We start from the raw sequence: 25,219 nt of genomic DNA on the forward strand, positions 1-25,219 counted from the left end.
CGGGATGCTATCCTGCCCTATTTTTAGTCCAACAACATACCTGAAACTCCTTTCCCCATGGTATGGGATGCTTTTAAAGCCACGATTCTGGGTCACATAACTTCTATAGCGATTGCTCGAGCTCGCTTATTTGAGGACAATTTGTCTCTGGATATCAAAGCTCTGGAAAAAATGGACCAGGAACATCTCTTGGCCCTTACCAAGCGGGGTTTGCCCATTGTTCGGGGTCAGTTGTGGACCCACATGCCCAACAAGGCTGAGAACGCTCTTTTAGCACTGAAGCAACAATACTTCTGGAGGGGAGAAGGTAGGAATGGTTCTAGAGTGCCGTCTTTGGAAGCGGGCAGCAAAGGCTCACGTTGAAAAAATTAAACTAGATGATGGCACGTGGGCTACCACTGAAACAGCCAAGCCAAAAGCTTTTCTCGAATATTACACTACCCTTTATGTGCATGAACCACTTAACTCGAAATGGATTCAGGTAGTCCTGGGGGAGTGCGGCTGGACTCTGATTGGTGAGTATCATGTATGACTTCTTGAGGAACCGCTTACTTTAGATGAACTTACTGGTGCGTTAAAAGACCACCCCCTTTGTAAGTCTACGGGCCGGGCAGCCTCCCGGTCGCTTTTTTTACTGCACTTTTCTTCAGCAGCTACAGGAATATATGCTTCACCTCTTTAACTCTTTTTCGGATACTGGGGGACCCTCTACCTCTATGGCGCTGGCCGAGATTGAGCTTCTCCTTAACCAGGGAAGGATCCCACGTTATGCTCCTCTTTTCGCCCTATTGTGCTTTACACACGGACCTCAAACATTTTACGAAAATTCTGGCCAAAAGGCTTGATTCAGATATACCTGGAATTTTTTAACCTGATCAGGTGGGTTTCATCCGTCATTGGCAAGGTGCTGATAATGTGCGGCACATTGCTCATCTAGTCGGGAAGGCACGCCATTGGAATATACCTGCCTGCCTCTTGTCGCTTGATGCTGAGAAAGCAGTTGATCAGGTGGGCTGGGCCTTCTTGCAGCCCTTCTACATAAGATTGGGCAGGGGCCTCATATGATTGCTAGGACCATGTCTCCTTACCACTCGGCCCAAGCTCAGGTCATGGTCAATGGTCAACTTACGGGTCCTATCTCTGCCTTTTATGCCCCCTGCTGTTTGTCCTTGTTGTTGAACCCCTCACTACCCTGATTCAACAGTCTCCTGACATCACTGGCATTACTCTCGGAGGGGTGGATCACAAAAACGCTTTGTTTGCAGACGATCTTCTCCTTAAGTTGTCTCAGCCGCACTCCTCTCTGCCTGCCCTTCACCATTGCTCTGGACTAGCGTCGGGCCTTAAAATCAACCATGCAAAATCACGGGCCCTGAATCTTACCATTCTGGCCTCTGAGATCCCCGTGCTTCATTCTCTTGTCCCATATCAGTGTGCCTCATATTTCATCCGGTATTTAGGCCTTAACTTGACCTCTGACCTTACCACATGATTACAAGCTAATAGGCAAGAATGTAAATGGGCCATGGTGGACGATTTAAGGATGTGGAAATCTCTGCCTCTTTCCTGGCTGGGCCGTCTCAACGCTGTTAAGATGTCGGTACTACCGAAAATATTATATTTGTTACAAACCCTCTCTACACGTTTTGTGCCGCCCCAGATTCAGAATCTTCAGCGTGAGCTTACCAAATTTTTCTGGGGGGGAGGGGGGCACAGGCTGTGTTTTTCTAATGAAATACTTATGCTACCTCGGGACTAGGGGTGTTGGCTTGCCCTAATTTAATGGAATATTACTGGGCCTCACATCTTTGTTTAATTTCTGAATGGGTCGCGAGAGAAAGCAAGAAGGTTTGGTTCTATATGGACAGGGCGGTGGCCTGTAGATCTATATGGGATCTCGCTAGGCTCCCACGGGAGGCACGGCCATGCAGTGCCTACATAGCCATACCCACGAAAACTGTCTTGCACATCTGGGACAATTTGATGCTATCCTGGGGCCTCACCTCTTTCCCGTCCTCTCACACTCCCATTGCTCGCATGTCACATTTTCTACCTGCCTTGCACCCACACTCCTTCTGAGCCTAGTCCGAGGGGGGGTGTCGGACGCTGCAGGATCTCTTCAAGAGAGACACCTATAAATCCTTTGATCAATGCAAACGGTATTTCCAGCTTCCCGATGGGGCTCGTTTAGAGTATCCTCAACTTTGGCACTGGGTTCAGGTGTCGTCTTCTGCCTCAGAAGCCGCTCGCCCCTTTACCCCCTTTGAACGGCTAGTGCCTTTATTTGATGAGTCTAGGGGCCTGATATTCCGCACGTATCAAATCCTCCAAAATGGTCCTCGTCTCCCCACACATGTGTACCAGTCACGATGGCAGTCTGGCACTTCCGTTGATGTCACCCCAAACAGTGGGAGCAGTTACGCCATGGCATTCCGAGGGTCTTTCACAGTATCTCTCAGAGGGAAACCGCATATAAGATTATGACACAATGGTATTACACCCCCCCCATAGGTTACACAAGATGTTTACCAAATCCTCTCCTGTTTGCTGGTGCTGCACGAGCGCGGCGGGGGATTATTTTCACATTTGGTGGCATTGCCCGCTCTTGACTGCCCACTGGAAAGAGGTCCTTAGTCACATTAAACAGGTGATTGGCTACCCACTGCCTGAAACCCCAGCTACACTCATTTTAGGCATCAAACCCACAAACCTCCTCGCCATGACACTCAGAGACTGGCCCCTTATTTTACATATGCTTGGCGCATCTAAACAAATAGTAGCATTATATTGGAAAAAGGCTGAAACACCCCCAGTGACCATATGGTTTACCCGCCTATGGCATACCATGGTCATGGAACTGCTCACAGTGCAACTGCAATTCCGCAATACCAAATTTACGAAGCTTTGGCAACCATTAATAGATTATTTTTGCAAACTTGCCTACGCCCATTTTCAGCCTCAGAGGCTTTAACCTCTACACCTCTTCGAGGACAATGTGTTCCCCTCTGATGTGGACAGACTCTAGGGGCCCAGTAGCGAAGTTGCCTAGTCTCTCCTCTGCTGGGAAGTGTTCTGACACAATACTATGTCTTAGCTTGGGCCCTCCCTCCATATGGTTCTTCCTCTTACAGGGATATGGGATATTTTATGCACTTTGCTTACACTTCTCGCAGCCACACTCCCCAGACGGGATTTGTCACCATTTGGCTGCCTTTCCCCTCCCTGTGTCCCGACCTTTCTCCACAACTGCTTGCAATACACATGGCTTTCTCTTCTGAGTCTTCATTGATCAATTTTTCTCTCCTCTCTCTTTTTAGGCATTGTTCCTGCTACGCACCTCTCCTCCCTCTCTCTCCTCTCCCTTCGTCTGTTCCTCTTTTTCTCGTCTTCTTTAGTATCTTTCTCCTTTTTATCCTTTCTCATGATTACTTGTTTGTTGTATTGTTTCTTTTGAATTGTCTTCGCAATAAAACAGATTTGAAACAAAAAAAGATTAGCAATCAAAATTGCCATCTGATTTCCAAACTGGACCAATCCTTAAAAAAACACTATTTGCGTTAAAAAAGGAGCACAGTATAAAAAACAAATAGTTTGTGCTTCAATCCCATCACCGTTATCAAGAAGCACTTTAAGACAAGTTTGGAACATTCCACCGATTGACAAACACGGAACATGCATTTGTTGCACTCCAACTATTGAGGGCTCTCAATTTATACCCAAAAATGTGGTTTGGTAACACAATACATTCCTGAATTGAATATCCAAAAATGTTGTGTATGGGGTGGTTTGTCCGTGTGATAAATTATATATTGGAAGAACCAATCAAGAAGTATGCCAATGGATAATCTAACACAAATCAAGGATTTAAAAGAAAATGCTAGCTGCCCCACTGGTCAACCGTTGGATCATTCAAAAACACTCAGTATATGATTTACATTGGACTGTATTGTCAGCAATTTGTCAAGCTCCTCGTAGCGCTGATTTAGAAAGATGACTGATACAAAGAGAAGCGCATCTAATTGGCAAGTTTAATACAGCCATAGATGGCTTAAATGAAATGACGGAGCTTCAAAATATATAATATTAAAGCTTATGGTAGACACTTTGTAGACTCTTATAGAGAGCCTGTATTTAGCCCAACATCTATAGTTTAATGTATGTTCTGGTCTTTGGACTAAACATAAGGTGGTAATTGGCATGAGTTCCGCTGCATTTTAAAGAGGGCATTTGTGCAGCTATGGGGCAGGTGAATCCCAAACAATCATTAATACCTAAATTTCATGCATGAAAACAAAACATGCACTTTTGGACATGAAAACATCCTTCTTTCCGTAATTAAATAAAAAACCCTACAAATCGAATAACGCCATGCATATGAAACATCTGACGGTAAGTTTTTGATAGTGTAGAAATTCAAGAAAGGGGATTCTTAACTGGCTTTGTTATTAAAGTTTTATACAAAGTCAAAAATGCAATGAAAAGCACCCTATACACACTGGTTTGTGTAAGACCACCCCCCACTTCTGATGGACTGGCCAATAAAAGACATTGTTCTAAGTGTGTGGAACAACAAGTAATACAATGGAGCGGAACAAACAACTTGTGGAGGCAGCTCATAGTGAAGAGATTTTAAAAGAAGATACGTCAATAGGTGAAGGATTTGTTTTTTCAAAACGCACAGCAATCAAGCGTCGCATTGCGAAGCACGTGTGTCACGCTGGTAAACAAATCATTTGTCGATCATGTTTGGATATCAGTTAAGTTAACAGGCAGCAGGGCTTTAACAAGCCTGCAAAATCAATCATTTCCTTTGGCTTGCTTTACGAGATGTTTCTTTTTAACCATGCACATTCTTGATGGACTGGGACTCTGAACATTTCTAGGAGCTAGATATTAAAGGAAGTATGTTAACCTCTATAAGGGTGTGCGAAAAGTCAGAACTTGAGCAAAAGGAAATTCTTAAACTCTAATGCATTTTTTGTGTTTTATTGTCTGATTATATAATTTTGTTTAATATGTATTGTTTTGTATTGATGAGGCACATCCATAAAATTGTCTGTTTTTTTAGTATGTTTTTGTATATGTAAAAATCAAAAAGCATTGATAATTTTGTCAATGAGATTCCTCTAAAAATCAAAATTTGATCTAATAAATGGTAATGATAATAATTAAAATGTGTGATCATGAATTGAAATGAGGGTGTGAAAGTGTGTCACAATTGGCATTTGTAAGGTTTGTGTAGTTTTAAAGGGGCCTAGCCTTGCTGATTATGGGCCCAGTCCTGTATACACTGTTCTAAAAAAAGTAGCATTTTCAAAATTGTAATGAAAAATCTGACTTCACTGTGAAAAAGGGTATAATATTAAAATTTCATAGGTATCAAACATGACATATTCACCTCTTTTCAATTAGGAATGACACCTTATTAAATATGATAAGGAGTCACCAATGTTATCCTATGGAAGGGCCAGGCTTCACAGTACTGAAAAACGAATTTGGAAGTTTATCACTGTCAGAACATATAAAACTTAGAAGTACATGTCCAACCTTTTAATTACACAGCACCCTGCACCATCAGTGATCTAGAGCCTACCTTGAGGTGACTTATATGTAATAAAAAAAGGTGTTTAACGTTTGGCAAGAGGGTTTAAATGCCAAGTAGACATTGCAGTGTTACAATGCAATCAGGTTGCAATGGCAGGTCTGGGGCTTGTTTTAGAGTGTTACTGCGGTGAGTGGCACAATAAGTGCTGAAGGCCCACTGGTACTATTTCATTTATAGGCTCTGTGTTTAAGGTATTCCACTCTGCAAGGGTTGTATAAGTAAATAAAAGATGACCATTAGGTATTTGCCACTCAAACCATGTTTAAGGGAGTGAGCAAAAGCATGTTAGCACTGGTTTGCAGCTGCAAAGTGCACAGAGTCCTAAGGCCAACCAAAGGAGAAATCCAGCACAAATCGGCGGTAGAAAGACAAAATGTTTGGAGGAAGGCCATCCTAAAGCTGACAGGTCTAATAACTGTTGTACTTTTTTATACTTAGTGGTATATTTAACCTTAAATTATACACATAATACATATTGATTATGCTAAAAAGAAATATATAGATGTAAAGGAACATTAGTTAGAATCAGGTATAAATTAGCAAACTTCACATGCTTGAATTATCATGTGACAAACATTTATTGAATATCTTCATTTTCTATGTGCCTAAATTAAATATCCTTAAATGCTACCAAAGCACAATATTTAATGTTTAAAAATCACACTTATGTCATACAAGCAAAGGATCAGTTGAAATGTGAAAAAATTCCGTACTTGAACTGAGTGTGCAGTTGTAATTGTATAATTCATCCTTCCCCAAAGATAAATTCAGATAAAAGACTGCTTTGCACCGTCCAAAAATCTGAAGTTAAATAAAGACAATGTTATAGAGTACACAGAAGCTCATTACTTTTGTCATTGATACATTTCCAGCATTTCTTTTCCTGGGTGTTCTGAAGTAAATTGCTGACTCAAACATTGATCCTAACCTTCAAAAACTGGATCAGATTCCTTCCAAAACTTGATATCTAAACGGTGACTCTCTGGCCACAATAATTATAAATGCATAAGGCAACATTTAGTATCGACTGAATAAGACATAAGTGCAAATTCACCCACAAGTCTCCACTAATTCGGGATGCTACTTAAACAATTTTAAAACCTTCTCAGGCAGTTAAAGAAGTTGAAAATAGTTGACAAGTTGTTATTCAGTGGTCTTTCTAAATTTAATGTGTTTACTTTAAAAGAAAATGTGTGTAGCAGTCTGGATGAATTAATTAAGAAGTTCAGTGTAATTTTTAGGTTATTGTCAATTTATTTCCTATTTCACATTTCAATGTTTGCTTTCATATTTCACTTTGCACAGACTCTTCACCCCTGCCCCAATTAAAAGGTATCTGAATCCCCTGTGGAAAGCATGTTTGGGTTATGATACCATGGTTGTTGCCTGTGAAGGGAAGAAGCTGGCAAAGTTAAACGAGTAGACTTTATTCATGTACATAAGCAGCCACCACAAAATGTCCTTCACTCACAGCTTTCGAGACAAATTAACAAAGAAGGAACTGCAGGTCAGCAGACCCTTGCTCCATATTCTACATTCTGTAAATAGAACAGCCACCCATAACTGCTTAATAAAGATTGCAGCAGAATGTTTAGTATGTATTCATTTATGTATTCATTATCTTCAGTTATTTGTTTGTTTAGTTATTTTAGCTGTTTCACATAGCACTGTGTTTGTCAACTCCAGCCATTTCTTGATAGCTTGTTGCAATTCTGCATACATATTAAGTTCAAGAATGATCATGGGTAAGGTGCAGAATCTTATATGGGATGAATGTTTAGTATCACAAATGAAGCAGAGCAAGAAATGGTATGTGAGCCTACAGCTGTGGTTATACAGTAAAGGGATTGATTTTGGAACCTGGGTGCTGGTGGTTTGGCGGGGGTGAATTATTGAGGGTGGCAGTGCAGACTGTACACTAAACACTAAAGAAGGGATTCCCAAACAGAAGGTTTTCCTTGTCAGGAGCCCTCTGTCTTTGCATCTTTAAGCATAAGTGAGTAATTAACGTATTTTAATCAGTTTTTGTCAAGGCATCTTGTTAAACTGTCTTAGTATTGGCTTTATGTGGCTACCTGATTGGAATGGGCAGAGCACAACCTCTCTGATAGGGGAATAGGGTGGGAAGTGATCTATTTTTTATTAACATTTTAAATATTTTTATATAATATTTATTTAAAGTTATTTTATAGTGTTAATTGTGTGAATTAATTTATATTTGATGGTTATTAATTTTATCGTTAATTGTTATTAGTTAATTAATTCATTGATAATTAATTTTGTTAATTGATTAATATTTTACAATATTGGTGGTGACGTTTATAGGGGAATATGGTGGGAGGTAAAAAAATTAAATTAATTAATGGTTAATTAATGTTAATTATATTGCAGAAGTGGGAATACTAAATTAATCCCCTACGCTATCCAACACTTTTCCTACTGTTATACTTGGTGGTGTGGGAATAGTAAATGAATCCCACCCACGATCCAACACAGTCGCAGTCGCTGCACTTGGAATAGTAATTTTTACCCACCCGCTATCCAACACTTTCCCTACCGTTGCACTCGATGGAGTGGGAATAGTCATTTTTACCCTTACGCTATCCAACACTTTTCCTACTGTTGCACTTGCTGGAGTGGCAATAGTAAGTTTTACCCACCTGATATCCAATACTTTCCCTACTGTTGCACTCACTGTAGTGGGAATAGTTATTTTTACACTCCTGCTATTCAACACTTTCCCTACTGTTACACTTGATGGTGTGGGAATATTATATATTCCCACTTGCTAACCAACACTTTCCCTACTGTTGCACTCTCTGGAGTATGAATTGTAATTTTTACCAACCCGCTATGCAACACTTTCCCTACAGTTACACTTGTTGGAGTGGGAATAGTAATTTTATCCCCTATGCTATGCAACGTTTTCCCTACTGTTATAATCAATGTAGTGTGAAATATTATTTTAAAATAATAATAATTTTAGTAATTTAATTTATTATATATAAAATTAATGTTTATATTTATATTACAGATGTATGTATATATATATGTAATTATGATTTTAATTATGTTTTTAACATTTTATAATTAAATGTAATAATTATTTATTAATATTAGTAAGTTATTATATATATATATATATATATATATATATATATATATATATATATATATATATATATATATATATCCTTCTATAAACGGCGTTCCTTAACGAGCACTCGGGCGTCGTTGCACAAACCACAGTCCACTTGCAAGTCCAAAGAAGTTGGATTTATTACTTCATAAATCAAACGTGACTCGTTTCGCACTCCACGGAGCGCTTGATCACACAAGTTGTCACCAGAATTACAAACAATTTAAGTCTCTCGGTATTCAACATAGAAAGCGGACTAGACTTGCTCCAGTGCCGCCATATTGGAATAGTAAAAAAATACATGGTTATATTTATAATATCCTCATACTCAAGTTTTTTAAGTTTTTGTAGTATATCAACATATTCAATGTATTTCCAATTATCCTTTTTCACAAAATTGTTAATATTTTCACCAACATAATATTTTTGACATTCACATTGTTGTTGCTATTATTTGAAATTGCACACGATTTTGAGGAGGAAGAAACGCAAACAGAGGAGCAAACAAAACAGGCAACCAGCAGCCAGTGGGAACCAAAGGGGCTCAATACCAAAAGAGAAAATAATTATGGATGACACACAGGTAAATCAAACTATAATAAACCTATCTAAGAGATTTATCAGTCAAAAAGACAAAAGAACTCTGTGCTTGTGTTTATCATTTTGCCCGACGGTCCCCATGAACTACGTAGATGAAAAAATTGACATCTTCAAATTTTGTAGAAAACTAAAGCTAAAAAATGGCACAAATTAAAACCCGGTAAGAATATAAAACAATGGAACAAAGACTTACCGGGATCAAATGACAATATGATCATAGGGGATACTGATAACTTAGTGGCAATTGATGAATTGACTAATGAACAAGAAGATCTTAACCTAAGCAGTGAGGCAATAAGAATCTTGGATGTGTTAGAAATACAACACGATCAAGCTGCAGGTACAACATTTAAGCCTAAGTCTACCTTTACTCCTAAAATGAACCATGCCAGTATTGACACATTTCAAGAACAGATAGGTAAGGAACTCTTGGAACTACGCAGCCAAAACTGGACAAAAACTATGAAAAAAGTCAAATACAACATGACTGCCACAAAAAAAAAGCGATGAAAGATCTAGCTGAGGATGAAAGTATCCTCATTAGACCCGCAGACAAAGGCGGGAATATCGCCATCTTGCCAAGGGAAATTTACATAGCAGAGGCAGAAAGACAACTGTATGATGGTAAAACGTATAAAATCTCCAATCGTACTGAATATAATCAAAGTATCAAAGATATATGGGACAAATTGAGAGAATGATGGGAAAAAGGCTGGTTGGAATGGGAAGAATATTGTTATCTTAAAAAAGACCACCCGATTCTTCCCATTCTATACCTCCTTCCTAAGGTGCACAAATGTAAATCTAATCCCCCAGGAAGACCTATAATTTCATCCAGGGGATGCGTATTGGAAAATATCTCACGATATATAGATCATTTTTTGAGAGACTTTGTCATGGGTCTTCCTACGTATGTGAGAGATACAAAGGATTTCCTTGACAAAATCAATAAAGTTACTATTGACAATGATTGTCTATTATTAACCATGGACGTAAATGCCCTGTATACAATAATTGAACACAAACAGGGCATGGAAGCATGCACCAGATTCTTGAAGGGGAGAGACATTAAGTTCCTAGGTCATACCACAATAATCCTGGATATGATCAAACACTGCCTAGAGAATAATTTCTTTACATTCAATGACGACATCTTTGTGCAATCCCATGGTACCGCGATGGGTACTTCTTTTGCACCGAGCCTAGCAAATCTCTTCATCGGAGCATGGGAGGCTGACATCAAAAATGATATAAGATACAAGGAGGACTTTAAAAAAGTCCAGGTATGGCTACGGTTCCAAAGACGATATCTTCGTCATTTGGAAAGGTGGTAAAAATCAGGCACTTGATTTCATAGAGAGACTTAACATGAACAACAGAAACATTACCCTCACGAGTCCAAATTAAACCGAATACAATCCACACAGTACTTTTCAGAAAAAGCACGGCAGGGAATACTCTTCTTCATGCCCAGAGTAGCCATCCAGAAAATCTTAAGTGGAGCACCCCCTTTGGGGAATTACTCATGGCCAAAAGGAATTGTAGTAATATTAATGACTACATATCTGAAGAAAAAATGATGACACAAAGATTCCTCACAAGAGGTTACCCAATGTGGGTCATTAAAAACGCAAGCAAGAAAGTAGCAGAAATAAGTAGGGAAGATCTTCTGTCTATCAGAGAGAAAAAAGTAGAGGACAGTGAGGAACCTGGCACAACTAGAGTAATTTTGACATATAATGGGAATTCCAATCAAATCCAGAAAAGTTTGGTGGACAATTGGAAGTTACTGAAGAACGATCCCATCATAGGTGATACTCTTCCCTCAAGACCCAGCATAACATATAAAAGAGGGCGCACCCTCAGAGACATTCTAGTACACAATGATATAGGCAAGGACAGAATACCAAGGGGGATCAATCTACGGGGCTTTTATCCATGTGGCCATTGCAAAGCCTGTGCAAACAGCCACATGGTAAAAGAATATTGGAACCCGAGTACCAAGACCATGCAACAGATTAAGCAGTTCCTAACATGCACTACCACTTTTGTCATATATGCGTTGGTCTGTCCATGTAATTTAATTTACATCTGCAGCACAACACATATGGCGAAGAAAAGGGTCCTTGAACATACTCGTGCTATAAGTAACTTGGACCAACATTATCCCACAGCACGCCACTTTGAAAGTCATCACTTCTCGGACCCAAAAAAACTAGCATATTATATCATAGAACAGGTTAACCTAGGCCCGAGAGGGGGTAATCGCTTACTGAAGTTAAAACAAAAAGAGTCCAGATACATCATAGGATTATGTACCCGTTACCCTAAAGGTCATAATATTGATGAAGAATATAATGTACACCTTCAAGAATAAGGTTGTTAAGATGATGTGTACGTGATGAAATTTATGATGTATATGACTGATTAGCTCTACAGGTTTTCTTCTTCTTTTACCTAATCTGATCTAAATGTTGCTTCTTCTTTTCTTTTCTATCTCACAGATGCAAAGGGAGGGATGGTGTCCTGTGACCTACGACACAAGTGCCCTAATCCTTTCACTGTGGTCATCTTCTTCCATTGAAAACGAAAGTATTTAATTCATTTTATTCATGCACTTTTTGAGATTGTCACCATGTCCAACACTTATGGTCTCCTAGATTCTCACTAAACTCACTAAACTGAGATGAATTGGAACTGGTTGTTGAATGTTGCTAAGTAAGACTAGACGAACACAGGAACATGATACTAGTCAAATGTCACATACTGCCAGACAGATGATCAAGGCAAGGACATACGATCCACTAACATGGATTGCAGCGCGGCTAATCGATTTACCCCTTTAATAGCTGCACATGGATGGTTTAATGAGGGTAGACATATTATTACCCCCTTTCCGTTCCTTGTTTTTCCCTTATTTCCCCCGTTTAGTTATTATAATTGTAAACTGTGATTTGGAAGGACTACGAGTCTCTGCGGTTACTAGGCAACCGCTTACGTATATACGTAATCCACGTAAATGGTGATTAGGTGAACTGTCGGCAATGCAGTAGTTGCCTCTTAAAATACAGGTGCTACGGGGTTGAAATATAAAAAGAATGAACTGGTATCACAAAATCGTGTGCAATTTCAAATAATAGCAACAAAAATATGAATGTCAAAAATATTATGTTGGTGAAAATATTAACAATTTTGTGAAAAAGGATAATTGGAAATACATTGAATATGTTGATATAATATAAAAACCTTAAAAACTTGAGTATGAGGATATTATAAATATAACCATGTATTTTTTTACTATTCCAATATGGCGGCACTGGAGCAAGTCTAGTCCTCTTTATATGTTGAATACCGAGAGACTTAAATTGTTTGTAATTCTGGTGACAACTTGTGTGATCAAGCGCTCCGTGGAGTGCGAAACGCGTCACGTTTGATTTATGAAGTAATAAATCCAACTTCTTTGGACTTGCAAGTGGACTGTGGTTTGTGCAACGACGCCCGAGTGCTCGTTAAGGAACGCCGTTTATAGAAGGATATTGTAAGCCGGAGGCTCCTCCGGAAACGAGCCACCCCTGTTGAAGGCGACGGGTTGTCAGAAGGAGCAACGTTTGTGGGATATATATATATAAGCACCCATTCAGGGAATAAATACGGACTGCAAGTCCCACAAGACATTACGCGCCCATCTGAGGGCCATCAATTATAAATAATGGGAGTGTCAGAACGGATGTACTCATGTCGAGCCTTTGATGACAAGCGATAGGCTCAGAAACGCGTCAGGCTGAAGAACCCCAGACTTGAGGGCTGAAGACGATTACCGGAGTGTCGAGGTGTGCTTTATCCGCCGAAAGCGGCTGCTGCAGTGCTGCCTCGCCTGAGGGCAACCTGGAGCTTGAGATATATATATATATATATATATATATATATATATATATATATATTCACTGAAAAAACCATAGGTTATAGACCATATATAGTTAGGAATTAGCATTTACAAAACCTTGAAAATTCACTGAAAAAACCATAGGTTATAGACCATATATAGTTAGGAATTAGCATTTAAAAAACCTTATTTTACTCACACAAAACCATTGAAATTCCATATATAGTTAGTTGCACTAACTATATATCGCGCACCCGCAATCCACTGCTGATGATGTCACATATTACATCATTCATGACATGGTCAGTGACATCACTGATGACATCACTGATGACATCTCAAATGACATCACTGATGACATCACTGATGACATCATCCAGTGACTGTGTGTTTCTGTAAAGTTTAAATATGTTTTACATATTGAAGAATGAGTAGATGTATAACTGTCTGGACGAAGGATTTAGTAGGTGCATGACTGAATGTATGAGTGAGTGATTAAATGTGTCTCACTGAGTGCATGGGTTAGTGACTAAACTGTCTTAATTTGTGCATCATTATGTCTGTTGTTCTGTAAACTGCTGCATGTGTTGATCAGTAGCTATATGATTAACTATATGGGTTATTGATTGATTGTCCAAGTATTTGTATGGGAGACTGAGTGTGTGTGTGGCTGGCTGGGAGGTGTGTGACTCTGTGCAGATCAATGTGTACTTGTATCAATGATTGTATAAGAAAGTAAGTATGTGTTAGTATATGTTTGAAAATGTAAGGTGCTCTATGTTTAACTGTATAGACAAGAAAATGGAAGTGTGATTGATTCTTTACAGGACTGACTAGGTGTGTGAGTAACTCCATGGATGAGTGGCAGAGTGTGAGTGTCTGTATAGGTGTATGAGTGCATATGATAGTGTTGTAAAGATGAGTGATTGTATGTATGAATGATTGTATGGGTGAATGAGTGAATGTGTGTGTAGACGTAGGAATCAGTGAGTACGTATGTAGTAACTAGTATTGGTGTGTCAATGGTTTCAAAAATTATACTCTGTATTTAACACTGGGTGAAACAGAGGTTATATTAAAATGTGAGGAGATGCATTGTATTGTCACATGAATGATATCATCAGTGATGTGGTCATTGATGTCAAATGAGATGTCATCAGTGATGTCATCAGTGATGTCATTTGAGATGTCATCAGTGATGTCATCAGTGATGTCACTGACCATGTCATGAATGATGTAATATGTGACATCATCAGCAGTGGATTGCGGGTGGGCGATATATAGTTAGTGCAACTAACTATATATGGAATTTCAATGGTTTTGTGTGAGTAAAATAAGGTTTTTTAAATGCTAATTCCTAACTATATATGGTCTATAACCTATGGTTTTTTCAGTGAATTTTCAAGGTTTTGTAAATGCTAATTCCTAACTATATATGGTCTATAACCTATGGTTTTTTCAGTGAATTTCAATGTTTTTTTAATAGCAAATATCATAAGCTGTCGAATGTCAAGTACGTGGTAAGTGAAAACATTTTCGTGTTTATGCACACTGATCTGCTTTGAATGGTGCCCCCCCCTCATTTCTATTAGGAGTACTCTCTCTTTGCACATAGTGAAGGGTAGTTAACGCAGGCCTTTGCCCCCGTTGTCATACGTCGTGCCTGCTTCTCTCTCCATTTGATTGATTGTTATCCAAGTATTTACTGTTTTAGAATTGGTTCTCTTTGGTTCATTCTCTATTTACAAACAAACACAGAGTCGCAATACTCTGTTTAGTCTTTGCAGATAACGAAAAATCGTGTAAAAAAAAAAAGAAAAGGAATCGAGCAAAATCAGTAGGCCACTAATGGGATCTCTTTTTGACCTCGCTAAAATAGAAACATTAGGAACAACCCCTCATGACAAATACAAAACTAGTGAAATGAACTGAACTCCACACAATGATGGCTGCAAAACAGCTCGGCTCCGCCACCCACCCCGCCCAAAATAACGATAAAGAGCGGCTGCCATGATTGGTTGCGTAATGGCCACGACGGAGCTACGAAATGGTGCTGCTCTCATGCTAACCCCAGCTTCAGTCTGAAACATCCAGAAACACTGTAGACTACCAATTCGATCAGTTCCGGTAGCGCCCCAATGTAACCCGGTAGAGAAGAACTAGCCCTCCCCTCTTTGACTAATGGTTCTTGTTGCCTGTCCCTTCTGTTGTCATTTAACAGAACTATTTAGCCTGCTGAAAGGGGTTGTGTTCCGACCGCTGGTTGGTGGAGACATTTTGACTATATTCTGGACCTGCGTTGTCGCGTAATGCGTCATATGACGCGCCGCGTTAGCGCATCCGGAAGTCATCCGGGGCGCGACGCGCAGCGCGTAACGTAAGCATAACAGGTCATGTGACTTGTTAATAAAACTTTTCATTGGTTCATTTTACTTTTCTTATTCTAATGATGAAAGGCTTGGTCATATGACCTAAAAATTACGCTTTTTATTACTTCCGAACATTATTTTTTCTTAAATATATGTTATAATGTTCCAGGCTAATGTACTTTCCCGGAAAATTTACAACTGTCCTGCAAGTAAAATATATTCTTTTTTCGAGAAAAAGAGCGTTTCTTCGTCCCATGACGGAGCCGTTGAGCAAAAGAGGGTCGACCTGCTGTCTTAGTCGCCGATACGCCTGAATATGAGATTCTTATCGATCACTTTATGTTGCAGGAATAGAAAACACAACAGCCCTTGACCATTTATCTTTACTGCGTTCCTTCGTATTATACCTTTTACCCTTCATGTAATTGGTCTGCTTTATTTCACTTGCCTTTTAATGATTCTAAAACAGTGACTATTATTAAAAACTTTACCAATGTATATACTACTACCATGTTTTCTTTTAAAAACCTTTATTGTGAAAATTTCATTATACAAATACGGGCCTATAACCACGTGGGCCGGCCACGGAGCAAACTGTAATCGTATATGATGAGTAGACATTTACACTGTAGAGGAACGTAACGGGCGGGCCATTAGGTTGCAAGAACTAAGGTGTCTAACAGTTACGGAATCGGTGGACGTACATTTTATAATTAAAATACGACAGGGCCAGTTACAATAAAATTATCTAGATATACATTTGCGGGCAAGTACCATGGGTGACGTTAATTCGAACTTTCAATAGTACAGTAATCAATAACACATCAGAACTTAATATCAATAGGGATGTCGAAATATTCAATCAATTCTCGTCCCCGCCCGCCATGTGCTTCAAAACTGCATACGTATCTCGTGATTTCAAGGTTCTGCAACCAGTACACAACAAGGAGTTACGAGTCCCATTTATTCCGGCGCCATTTTGGGCGAGGACGGGCAGGTCCAGGATATAGTCAAAATGTCTCTACCAACCATCGACTATGATGATGTTCATATGCTGTATTTATTAGAGTAACACTCATCTGTCCACATGAAATTAATTTGCCACAATCTAAACATGTCATTTTAATCTTTCCAAAGTTCTTCTAAATATTTGGGACCGTTTCCCTTGCCTCTGATGCTGTCAGTGCCACTTCTTTGATGAATGTACTAGCAGGTCAGGGGTTCTCCTCCAAATCTCTCTTTTATGCAGCACTATAATTAATTGGTGCCACCTCTCCATATGACGATGCATGGTATAGTTACCATAACTATATTTTTTTTCGGTTCCTCTGGAGAGTTCATCGTGGCAGATGAAGCGTGTAACGTACCGGGCATTTACCTTTTTTTGCATGTACAGGAAAGGAAAAAAAAATCGAGCGTCCGAGTTCTAAGGTGTCCCAGGGCCATTTTAGTGGACCAGGCCCAAATCCAAAGAACAGGCCGCCATTTTGAGAGTCCTGTTGCAGCCGCCTGTCGCTGTAGCATCAAGAGCAGCCGAAACTCAGCTGAATGGCAACTGAAACGGTAAAGGGGCGCCCCACTACAGCAGACGAGCCTCCACCTAGGAAGGCCCGTTCACGCCGCCTCCCCCCCCCCCCTTCGGGCACCCCACGCCGTTATTCGGAGCAGTATTGTAGGATGGCCACACCAGTGCGGCAACTTGCTAGACATCACCTTGGTGCCATCCGGATCTCGGCGCCCCACTGCAGATGAAGTGCCTCTCAACTATGAAACCACCACGGTGACATCCGGATCTTGGCGCCTTGTGCTGGTTCCGGCCTATTCACACATCGGTCCGCTACTGATGCCATCTCACAGGCTAATGGGGCGCCCCACGCCGAGTTTCAGCATTGTAGGATGACCACACCAGTACAGCAACTTGCTAGACATCACCTCGGTGCCATCCGGATCTTGGCATCTCAACGCCTAGTGGTATCTTCCATACAGAAAATATTGTTGCGCTGCCTTTGGCCCCATTCGCACATCGGTCCGCAACTGACACCATCTCACAGGCCAACAGGGCGCCCCACGCCGACTTTTACCATTGTAGGATGGCCACACCAGTACAGCAACTTGCTAGACATCCCCTCGTTGCCATCCGGATCTTGGCATCTCAGCGCCTTGTGGTGTCAGTCAGAAACTATTGTTGCGCTGCCTTTGGCCCCATTCGCACATCGGTCCGCTACTGACGCCTTCTCACAGGCCAACGGGGCGCCCCACGCCGACTTTCAACATTGTAGGATGGCCACACCAGTAAAGCAACTTGCTAGACACCACCTCGGTGCCATCCGGATCTTGGCATCTCAGCGCCTAGTGGTGTCTTCTATTCAGGAAATATTGTTGCGCTGCCTTTGGCCCCATTCGCACATCGGTCCGCAACTGACACCATCTCACAGGCCAACAGGGCACCCCACGCCGACTTTCAACATTGTAGGATGGCCACACCAGTGCGGCAACTTACTAGACACCACCTCGGTGCCATCCGGATCTTGGCGCGTTGTGCTGCCTTCGGCCTATTCGCACATCGGTCCGCTACTGACGCAAACTCACAGGCCAACGGGGCGCCCCACGCCGACTTTCAGCATTGTAAGATGGCCACACCAGTGCTGCAACTTGCTGGACACCACCTCGGTGCCATCCGGATCTTGGCGCGTTGTGTTGCCTTCGGCCTATTCGCACATCGGTCCGCTACTGACGCCGCCTCACGTGCCAACGTATTTTCTCCGCATTTTATACCCTATGCCGCATAACAGGTCATGTGACTTGTTTATAAAACTTTTCATTGGTTCATTTTACTTTTGGTTTCCTAATGATGGAAGGCTTGATCATATGACCTAAAAACAACACTTTTCATTGGATGAAAACTTTTTTTTTTTCCCAAACGATGAAAGCCCCACCTTGTTTCTGGATGTTTCAGACTGAAGCTGGCGTCAGCATGAGAGCACCACCATCTCGTAGCTCCGTCGTGGTCATTCCGCGAGCAATCATGGCAGCCGCTCCCCACCAGAAGCCTACAGGAGTCGGGGGCCCCCAAAACTTTTGATGAATCCTCAAGGCGGAGGGGACGCTTTCGAGAATGGGGTCCAAGACCTAGCAGACTAGCGTCCGATTTCCAAGGTGTCCCAGGGCCATTTCAGTGGACCAGGCCCAAAAAGGAAACAGCCTGCCGCCATTTTGAGAGTCCTGTGACAGCCGCCTATCGCTGCACCGCAAGAGTGGGCGCAGCCGCCTATCGCTGCACCGCAAGAGTGGGCGCAACTCAGCTGAATTGCGGCTTTTGACACAGTGGATCAAAAGCGGACGGAATGGCAACTGAAACGGTAAAGGGGCGCCCCACTACAACAGATGAGACTCCACCTGGAGAGGCCCGTTCACGCCGCCTCCCCCACGCCGTTATTCGGAGCAGCATTGTAGGATACCAAAACCAGTGCGGCAACTTACTGGACATCACCTTGGTGCCATCGTTCTGCTGCCTTGGAACTATTCGCACAACAGTTTGCTACTGATGACCCACCCCCGCGACGCCCCACGCCAGAAATCTGGACGTTGTGCTGCGTTGGGACTATTCGCACAGCCGACCGCTACTTCGTTGTTTTTCCCTAAAAATGTTTATATGTTATTACTGTTTTTGTTTTCTTGTATATATTTATAAGTTATTAAAGTTTTATAATCTTACTACTTTGTTGGAGTGCTATATATTTTTAATGTGACACATAATTGTAAAAACTTTGATGTACAAAGAGTCATCCCTGGAATCTTCCGCTTCAGGCTCGGTCCCCTCCCCAATCACAATACAGGATGGTTTTCAGATAATAGGAACGCGTCTGCTGTGACGGATCTCATCGAGTGTGGGCCTTGATCTACTATAACTCCTTTGAAGAGGGGTGATTCTTTACAGCTGGGGCCATAAACTACATCTGCAGGGCTAGCTGATACCCTAGGACCGGCCTGGACAATCGGACACAGAGGAAAAGGAGTGTCAGAGGGTGCGGTAGTGAATAGGGCGAAAGGGAGGTGTCGGGCGGGCACAGGGTGTGATTCTCAGGGAAGAGCAGCGCAGATGGGGGGGGGTTTATTACCCATGCATAAGACAGAGAGCGGGGTGACCACTGCCAGGGGGAGATGCTTGCGAGGGTGGGGAGCCATGCTAAGGATCGACAGCGTGCACAGAGTGGGTCTGGTCAAGGCATCTAAAATGACTGCCGTGCACGACAAAAGTGTGGCATTTGAAAAAAGGCAAGATGGCGCAGACAATGTTTTTCAACACTTCCTGATTTCCTTCGAATCGAACGTTAACAGACGTTGGGGCATATTACCAAAGTTAAGCGATATTTATCCCTAACGATGCTTAGCAACGATTTTTTTACCGCTAAGCATCGTCAGAAATTATCGCAGATAAACCTTGCTATTATCAAGGTTTATCGCAAATACGATAAAAAACGACCGCAATGCATTAATATCGCTGAAAACTCAGCGATATTCATGCATTACCGAGCTAATGCTCTTAGCCATGTTATCCACCTCCCATTGGATGACATGGCTAAGAACTGCTCAGGGCAGGTGCTAGCTTTTGGAGATATTCGCGCTTATCGCGAATATTTCCAAAAGTTGATAATAGGAGATAGCGATGTTAGCGACTGTTTCCAGTCGCTAATATCTTGGCATCCCCACTTTGCATGTCATTAGTGATAAATATCACTCACATGCAAAGTGGGGCCCAAGATGGTCGCTATCTCCTACTAGCCGTCGCTAACTGGTGTTAGCAACAGCTAGGTAATACAGATATAATTTTATCTCCGCGAAGCGGAGCGCTGTTACAGATATATATCTTGTTTTTGAACGTTAATTTCTCAAAATCCACTGAAGCACATATATTGACACCTAGCAAAGGCACATCGAGCTACCAGTCCCTACAATTTTGCCAAGTTTCGTGCAAATCCATTCAGCCGTTCGATTATTATTATTATTTTTTCTTTTGCCCCGCGGGGCCCTTTTAAAACCTCCACATCAAACCTAAGAGGTCAAGGAGGATCTACTATGCCCCCTTATGGTCATTTGCCCCTTCGCTTTGGCCTCCTCTTGTCTCTCGATCCTACCGAGAGACAAGATGGCGGCTGCTACGGACTGTTTGCAATGTTTACAGACGCCGGAGAACCAATCAGCTTCGCAAACCTCCGTTACGCGAAGCGGAGCGCTGTTACAGATATATATCTTTTTTTGAACGTTAATTTCTCAAAATCCACTGGAGCACATATATTGAGACCTAGCAAAGGCACATCGGGCTACCAGTCCCTAATATTTTACCAAGTTTCGTGCAAATCCATTCAGCCGTTCGATTATTATTATTATTTCTTTTTTTTTGCCCCGCGGGGCCCTTTTAAAACCTCCACATCAAACCTAGGGGGTCAGCGAGGATCTACTATGCCCCCTTATGGTCATTTGCCCCTTCGCTTTGGCCTCCTCTTGTCTCTCGATCCTACCGAGAGACAAGATGGCGGCCGCTACGGACTGTTTGGAATGTTCACAGACGCCGGAGAACCAATCAGCTTCGCTTCACAAAGCTCCGTACCGCGAAAAGTCCGCGAACCGGAGCGCTGCCGGTCCGCTGTTACAGATATATATCTTTTTTTGAACGTTAATTTCTCAAAATCCACTGAAGCACATATATTGAGACCTAGCAAAGGCACATCGGGCTACCAGTCCCTACAATTTTGCCAAGTTTCGTGCAAATCCATTCAGCCGTTCGGGCTAAAAGTGAGGCCAACCGCCCTATGGAAAACTCAATGTTAAAAACACGTTTTGGGACCCCCCTTTTTTCTCGGCCCCCCCTTGACGAACCCCCCCCCCCAAATTTTCAAGGGCTGCTCAGAAACAAAATGTGCCATTTTCCTGAAAATTTCAGCCAATTCCGTCCACAAACGCCAAAGTTATTAGACATAGAATTTTCAAAAATCCCATAGAGAAAAAATCCTAACTATATATACCTACTGGCGACCGCCAGTAGGTAGTATATATACATATATATATATATATATATATATATATATATATATATATATATATATATATATATATATATATATATATATATATATATATATATATATATATACATATATATATATATATATATACATATATATATATATATTCACTGAAAAAACCATAGGTTATAGACCATATATAGTTAGGAATTAGCATTTAGAAAACCTTATTTTACTCACACAAAACCATTGAAATTCCATATATAGTTAGTTGCACTAACTATATATCGCGCACCCGCAATCCACTGCTGATGATGTCACATATTACATCATTCATGACATGGTCAGTGACATCACTGATGACATCACTGATGACATCATCTAGTGTCTGTGTGTTTTTGTAAAGTTTAAATACGTTTTACATATTGAAGAATGACTGGATGGATGGAAGACTGAGTGTGTGTGTGGCTGGCTGGGAGGTGTGTGACGCTGTGCATATCAATGTGTACTTGTATCAGTGATTGTATAAGAGAGTAAGTATGTGTTAGTATATGTGTGAAAAGTATGGTGTTCTGTGTTTAACTATAGATGAGGAAATCGAAGTGTGATTGATTCTTCACAGGACTGACTAGGTGTATGAGTGCATATGATAGTGTTCTAATAATAACTGACTGTATGTATGAGTAATTGTATGGGTGAATGAGTGAATGTGTGTGTAGACGTACGAATCAGTGAGTGCGTATGTAGTAACTGGTATTGGTGTGTCATGATTTCATCAGTGATGTCATTTGAGATGTCATCAGTGATGTCATTTCAGATGTCATTAGTGATGTCATCAGTGATGTCACTGAAGTATGGTGTTCTGTGTTTAACTGTATAGATGAAGAAATGGAAGTGTGATTGATTCTTTACAGGACTGACTTGGTGTGTGAGTAACTCCATGGATGAGTGGCAGTGTGTGACTGTCTGCATAGGTGTATGAGTGCATATGATAGTGTTGTAATAATGAGTGACTGTATGTATGAGTGATTGTATGGGTGAATGAGTGAATGTGTGTGTAGACGTAGGAATCAGTGAGTGCGTATGTAGTAACTGGTATTGGTGTGTCATGATGTCATCAGTGATGTCATTTGAGATGTCATCAGTGATGTCATCAGTGATGTCATTTGAGATGTCATCAGTGATGTCATCAGTGATGTCACTGACCATGTTATGAATGATGTAATATGTGACATCATCAGCAGTGGATTGCGGGTGCGCGATATATAGTTAGTGCAACTAACTATATATGGAATTTCAATGGTTTTGTGTGAGTAAAATAAGGTTTTCTAAATGCTAATTCCTAACTATATATGGTCTATAACCTATGGTTTTTTCAGTGAATTTTCAAGGTTTTGTAAATGCTAATTCCTAACTATATATGGTCTATAACCTATGGTTTTTTCAGTGAATTTCATTGGTTTTTTAACAGCTAATATCTGTAGCTGTAAAATGTATTCTTCTTTAAATCCAAAAATATATTTTATATGTTTATTAATAAAAAAAAATTAAATATTTTTTTTTCTTCGTTCCCGCTTCGCGAATCGGGAAGCTTCCCGTTAGCTGACCTTGATGCCGCGAAATAGACCACGAGCCGGTAAACGTTTCTTTACCGCAACTGCCGCGTTAGAAAACAACATCGTGACGCCTCCCGTCCGCATGACGTTTCGCGTTGTCGCGTGATACGTCATATGACGTGCTACGTTAGCGAACTGGTACGCTTACCGAGTCGCAAAGCACAGGTTTCTGGAAGCAAACCTGGAGGCCCTGCAAAGCGCTTAACGTAAACACAGCAGGTCATGTGACTTGGTAATAACACTTTTCATTGGTTCATTTCGCTTTTGGTTTCCTAATGATGTAAGACTAGGTCATATAATCTAAAATGAACACTTTTCATTGGTTGAGAACTATTGTTTTTCCCAAATGATGAAAACCCCTCCTTCTTTCCTCACTCTGACTTTCATCTTTGTGAGAGAAAGACCCTTTGTTACCAGTGAGCAATGGCTTCTTTAGTAGCTTCAGCTGGTGCTTCCCCACCACCTCCACCACATCCAAGGAAGAGTGGACCACCTGCTCAAGTTATAATTCAGCAAGAAGAGGAAGAAGAAGAACAGGACGACGAGCACGAAGAGAGGCACTTTTTGCCTGAGGAGCCCAGGACGTCTCACCGGAAAGAAAACTTCATTTGGCAATTTTTTAAAATTCCCAAAGGTCAGAAAAAAGTAAATGCAAGATACGTAACTTGCCTTATATGTCAAGATAGACTGTCCAGAGGGACCGACAAAAAATACAGTTTCGGAAACTACACAATGCATCGCCATATGACTAGGTGGCATCCTAACAACTACAGTGCTGCACAGTTTCGTAACGACCTAGATAATCTCCCTATTATGGCCAGAAGATCTGTTGTACCGGAAGTAACGGGACCAGAGGGCAGGGAGATGGTGCCAAATATTCAAACGAGATTTCATGAAGTAAAACACGTCTGCGTACATTGCAATGGATTCATTTGCTACGGAGAAAGAAGCATCACTCTGATCAACAGAGCTATTGACTATCATATGCAAGTTTGTACGAAACGCCCCAAATAATAAATACTTTTTTTTTGTTTTGTTGCTCCTGTTGAGCCCTTTACAATGAATCGTTTTCATTGCCCCCTGCAAGAAAAACCCAAAAAAATATAAAACTGTTCAGAAAAATTCAAAAAAAGTAAAAAAAAAATCAGAAAAATAATAAAAAAAATATAAAACAACAAAAACAATAAAAAAAAAAGTTCTTTTCAGAACTACCTCCCCGTTATTAAAAAATTGGTACAATATTTGGAACTGTGCCAACCTCTATTTCTCGTAGTACGCTTCCCAGTTCGCTCGCCGGTACGCGAACCGGAAGCGAACCAAAAACAGTAAGTATAAGGGAAGGAAACAGACACTTATGTTAAAAGAAAGACAGCTATAGGGGAGTAAACTAGAGATACTATTACCCGTAATCCACTGCTGATGATGTCACATATTACATCATTCATGACATGCTCAGTGACATCATCAGCAGAGGATTGCGGGTTTTTGGGCAACGTGCCTTATCCACGGTTTAATAACGCTGCCTTTTGCTTTATATAAGTTTTCAAATTGTATGAAATATATACCAATAGGTCGTTATGAACCTTTAGGTAGTGCTTTTCTTCATGAGGTCTGGTCGCTTCCATACACATACAGATGTTTCAAAGATGATCAAGAAGTTTATCTGAATGGAGAGGAATGCACTGAGACGCCAGATCATTCACTAATGTGTAGGCACATACAGTTACACGGTTCATGCAACAAACACCGACCAAATATGGCTTGCGTGTTGCAAGGCACACCAGTTCCTGCTATCATCCCCACGTTCAAGTTGTTGGAAAATGGTAGTTATTTGATGCTCAATAATGAAGATTGTTCTGGGTTAATTAAAAGTATTCCTTTTATCGTAACAGTAAGTGAACGGGTTATTTGCTGCAGAAATGTTCTATTTCCTCCCACACATGAACATAGGGAGTTTTCAATCTGGCCACAAATACCAACCTTG

The 25,219-nt window shown here is 41.0% G+C and overlaps 1 protein-coding gene across 2 annotated transcripts in view; it reads right to left on the reverse strand.

Moving 5' to 3' along the window:
- Positions 1 to 25,219, reverse strand: part of LOC144792047 (T-kininogen 1-like) — a 207,062-nt gene that overhangs the window by 161,279 nt on the left and 20,564 nt on the right. For both annotated transcript variants that reach the window (XM_078666910.1, XM_078666909.1), the window contains exon 3: positions 6,319 to 6,406. In XM_078666910.1, coding sequence (XP_078523036.1) covers positions 6,319 to 6,406 — 88 coding nt within the window. The remainder of the gene's footprint in view (positions 1 to 6,318; positions 6,407 to 25,219) is intronic.

Source organism: Lissotriton helveticus, chromosome 11, assembly GCF_964261635.1.
Source record: "Lissotriton helveticus chromosome 11, aLisHel1.1, whole genome shotgun sequence".
Taxonomy (NCBI): Eukaryota; Metazoa; Chordata; class Amphibia; order Caudata; family Salamandridae; genus Lissotriton; species Lissotriton helveticus.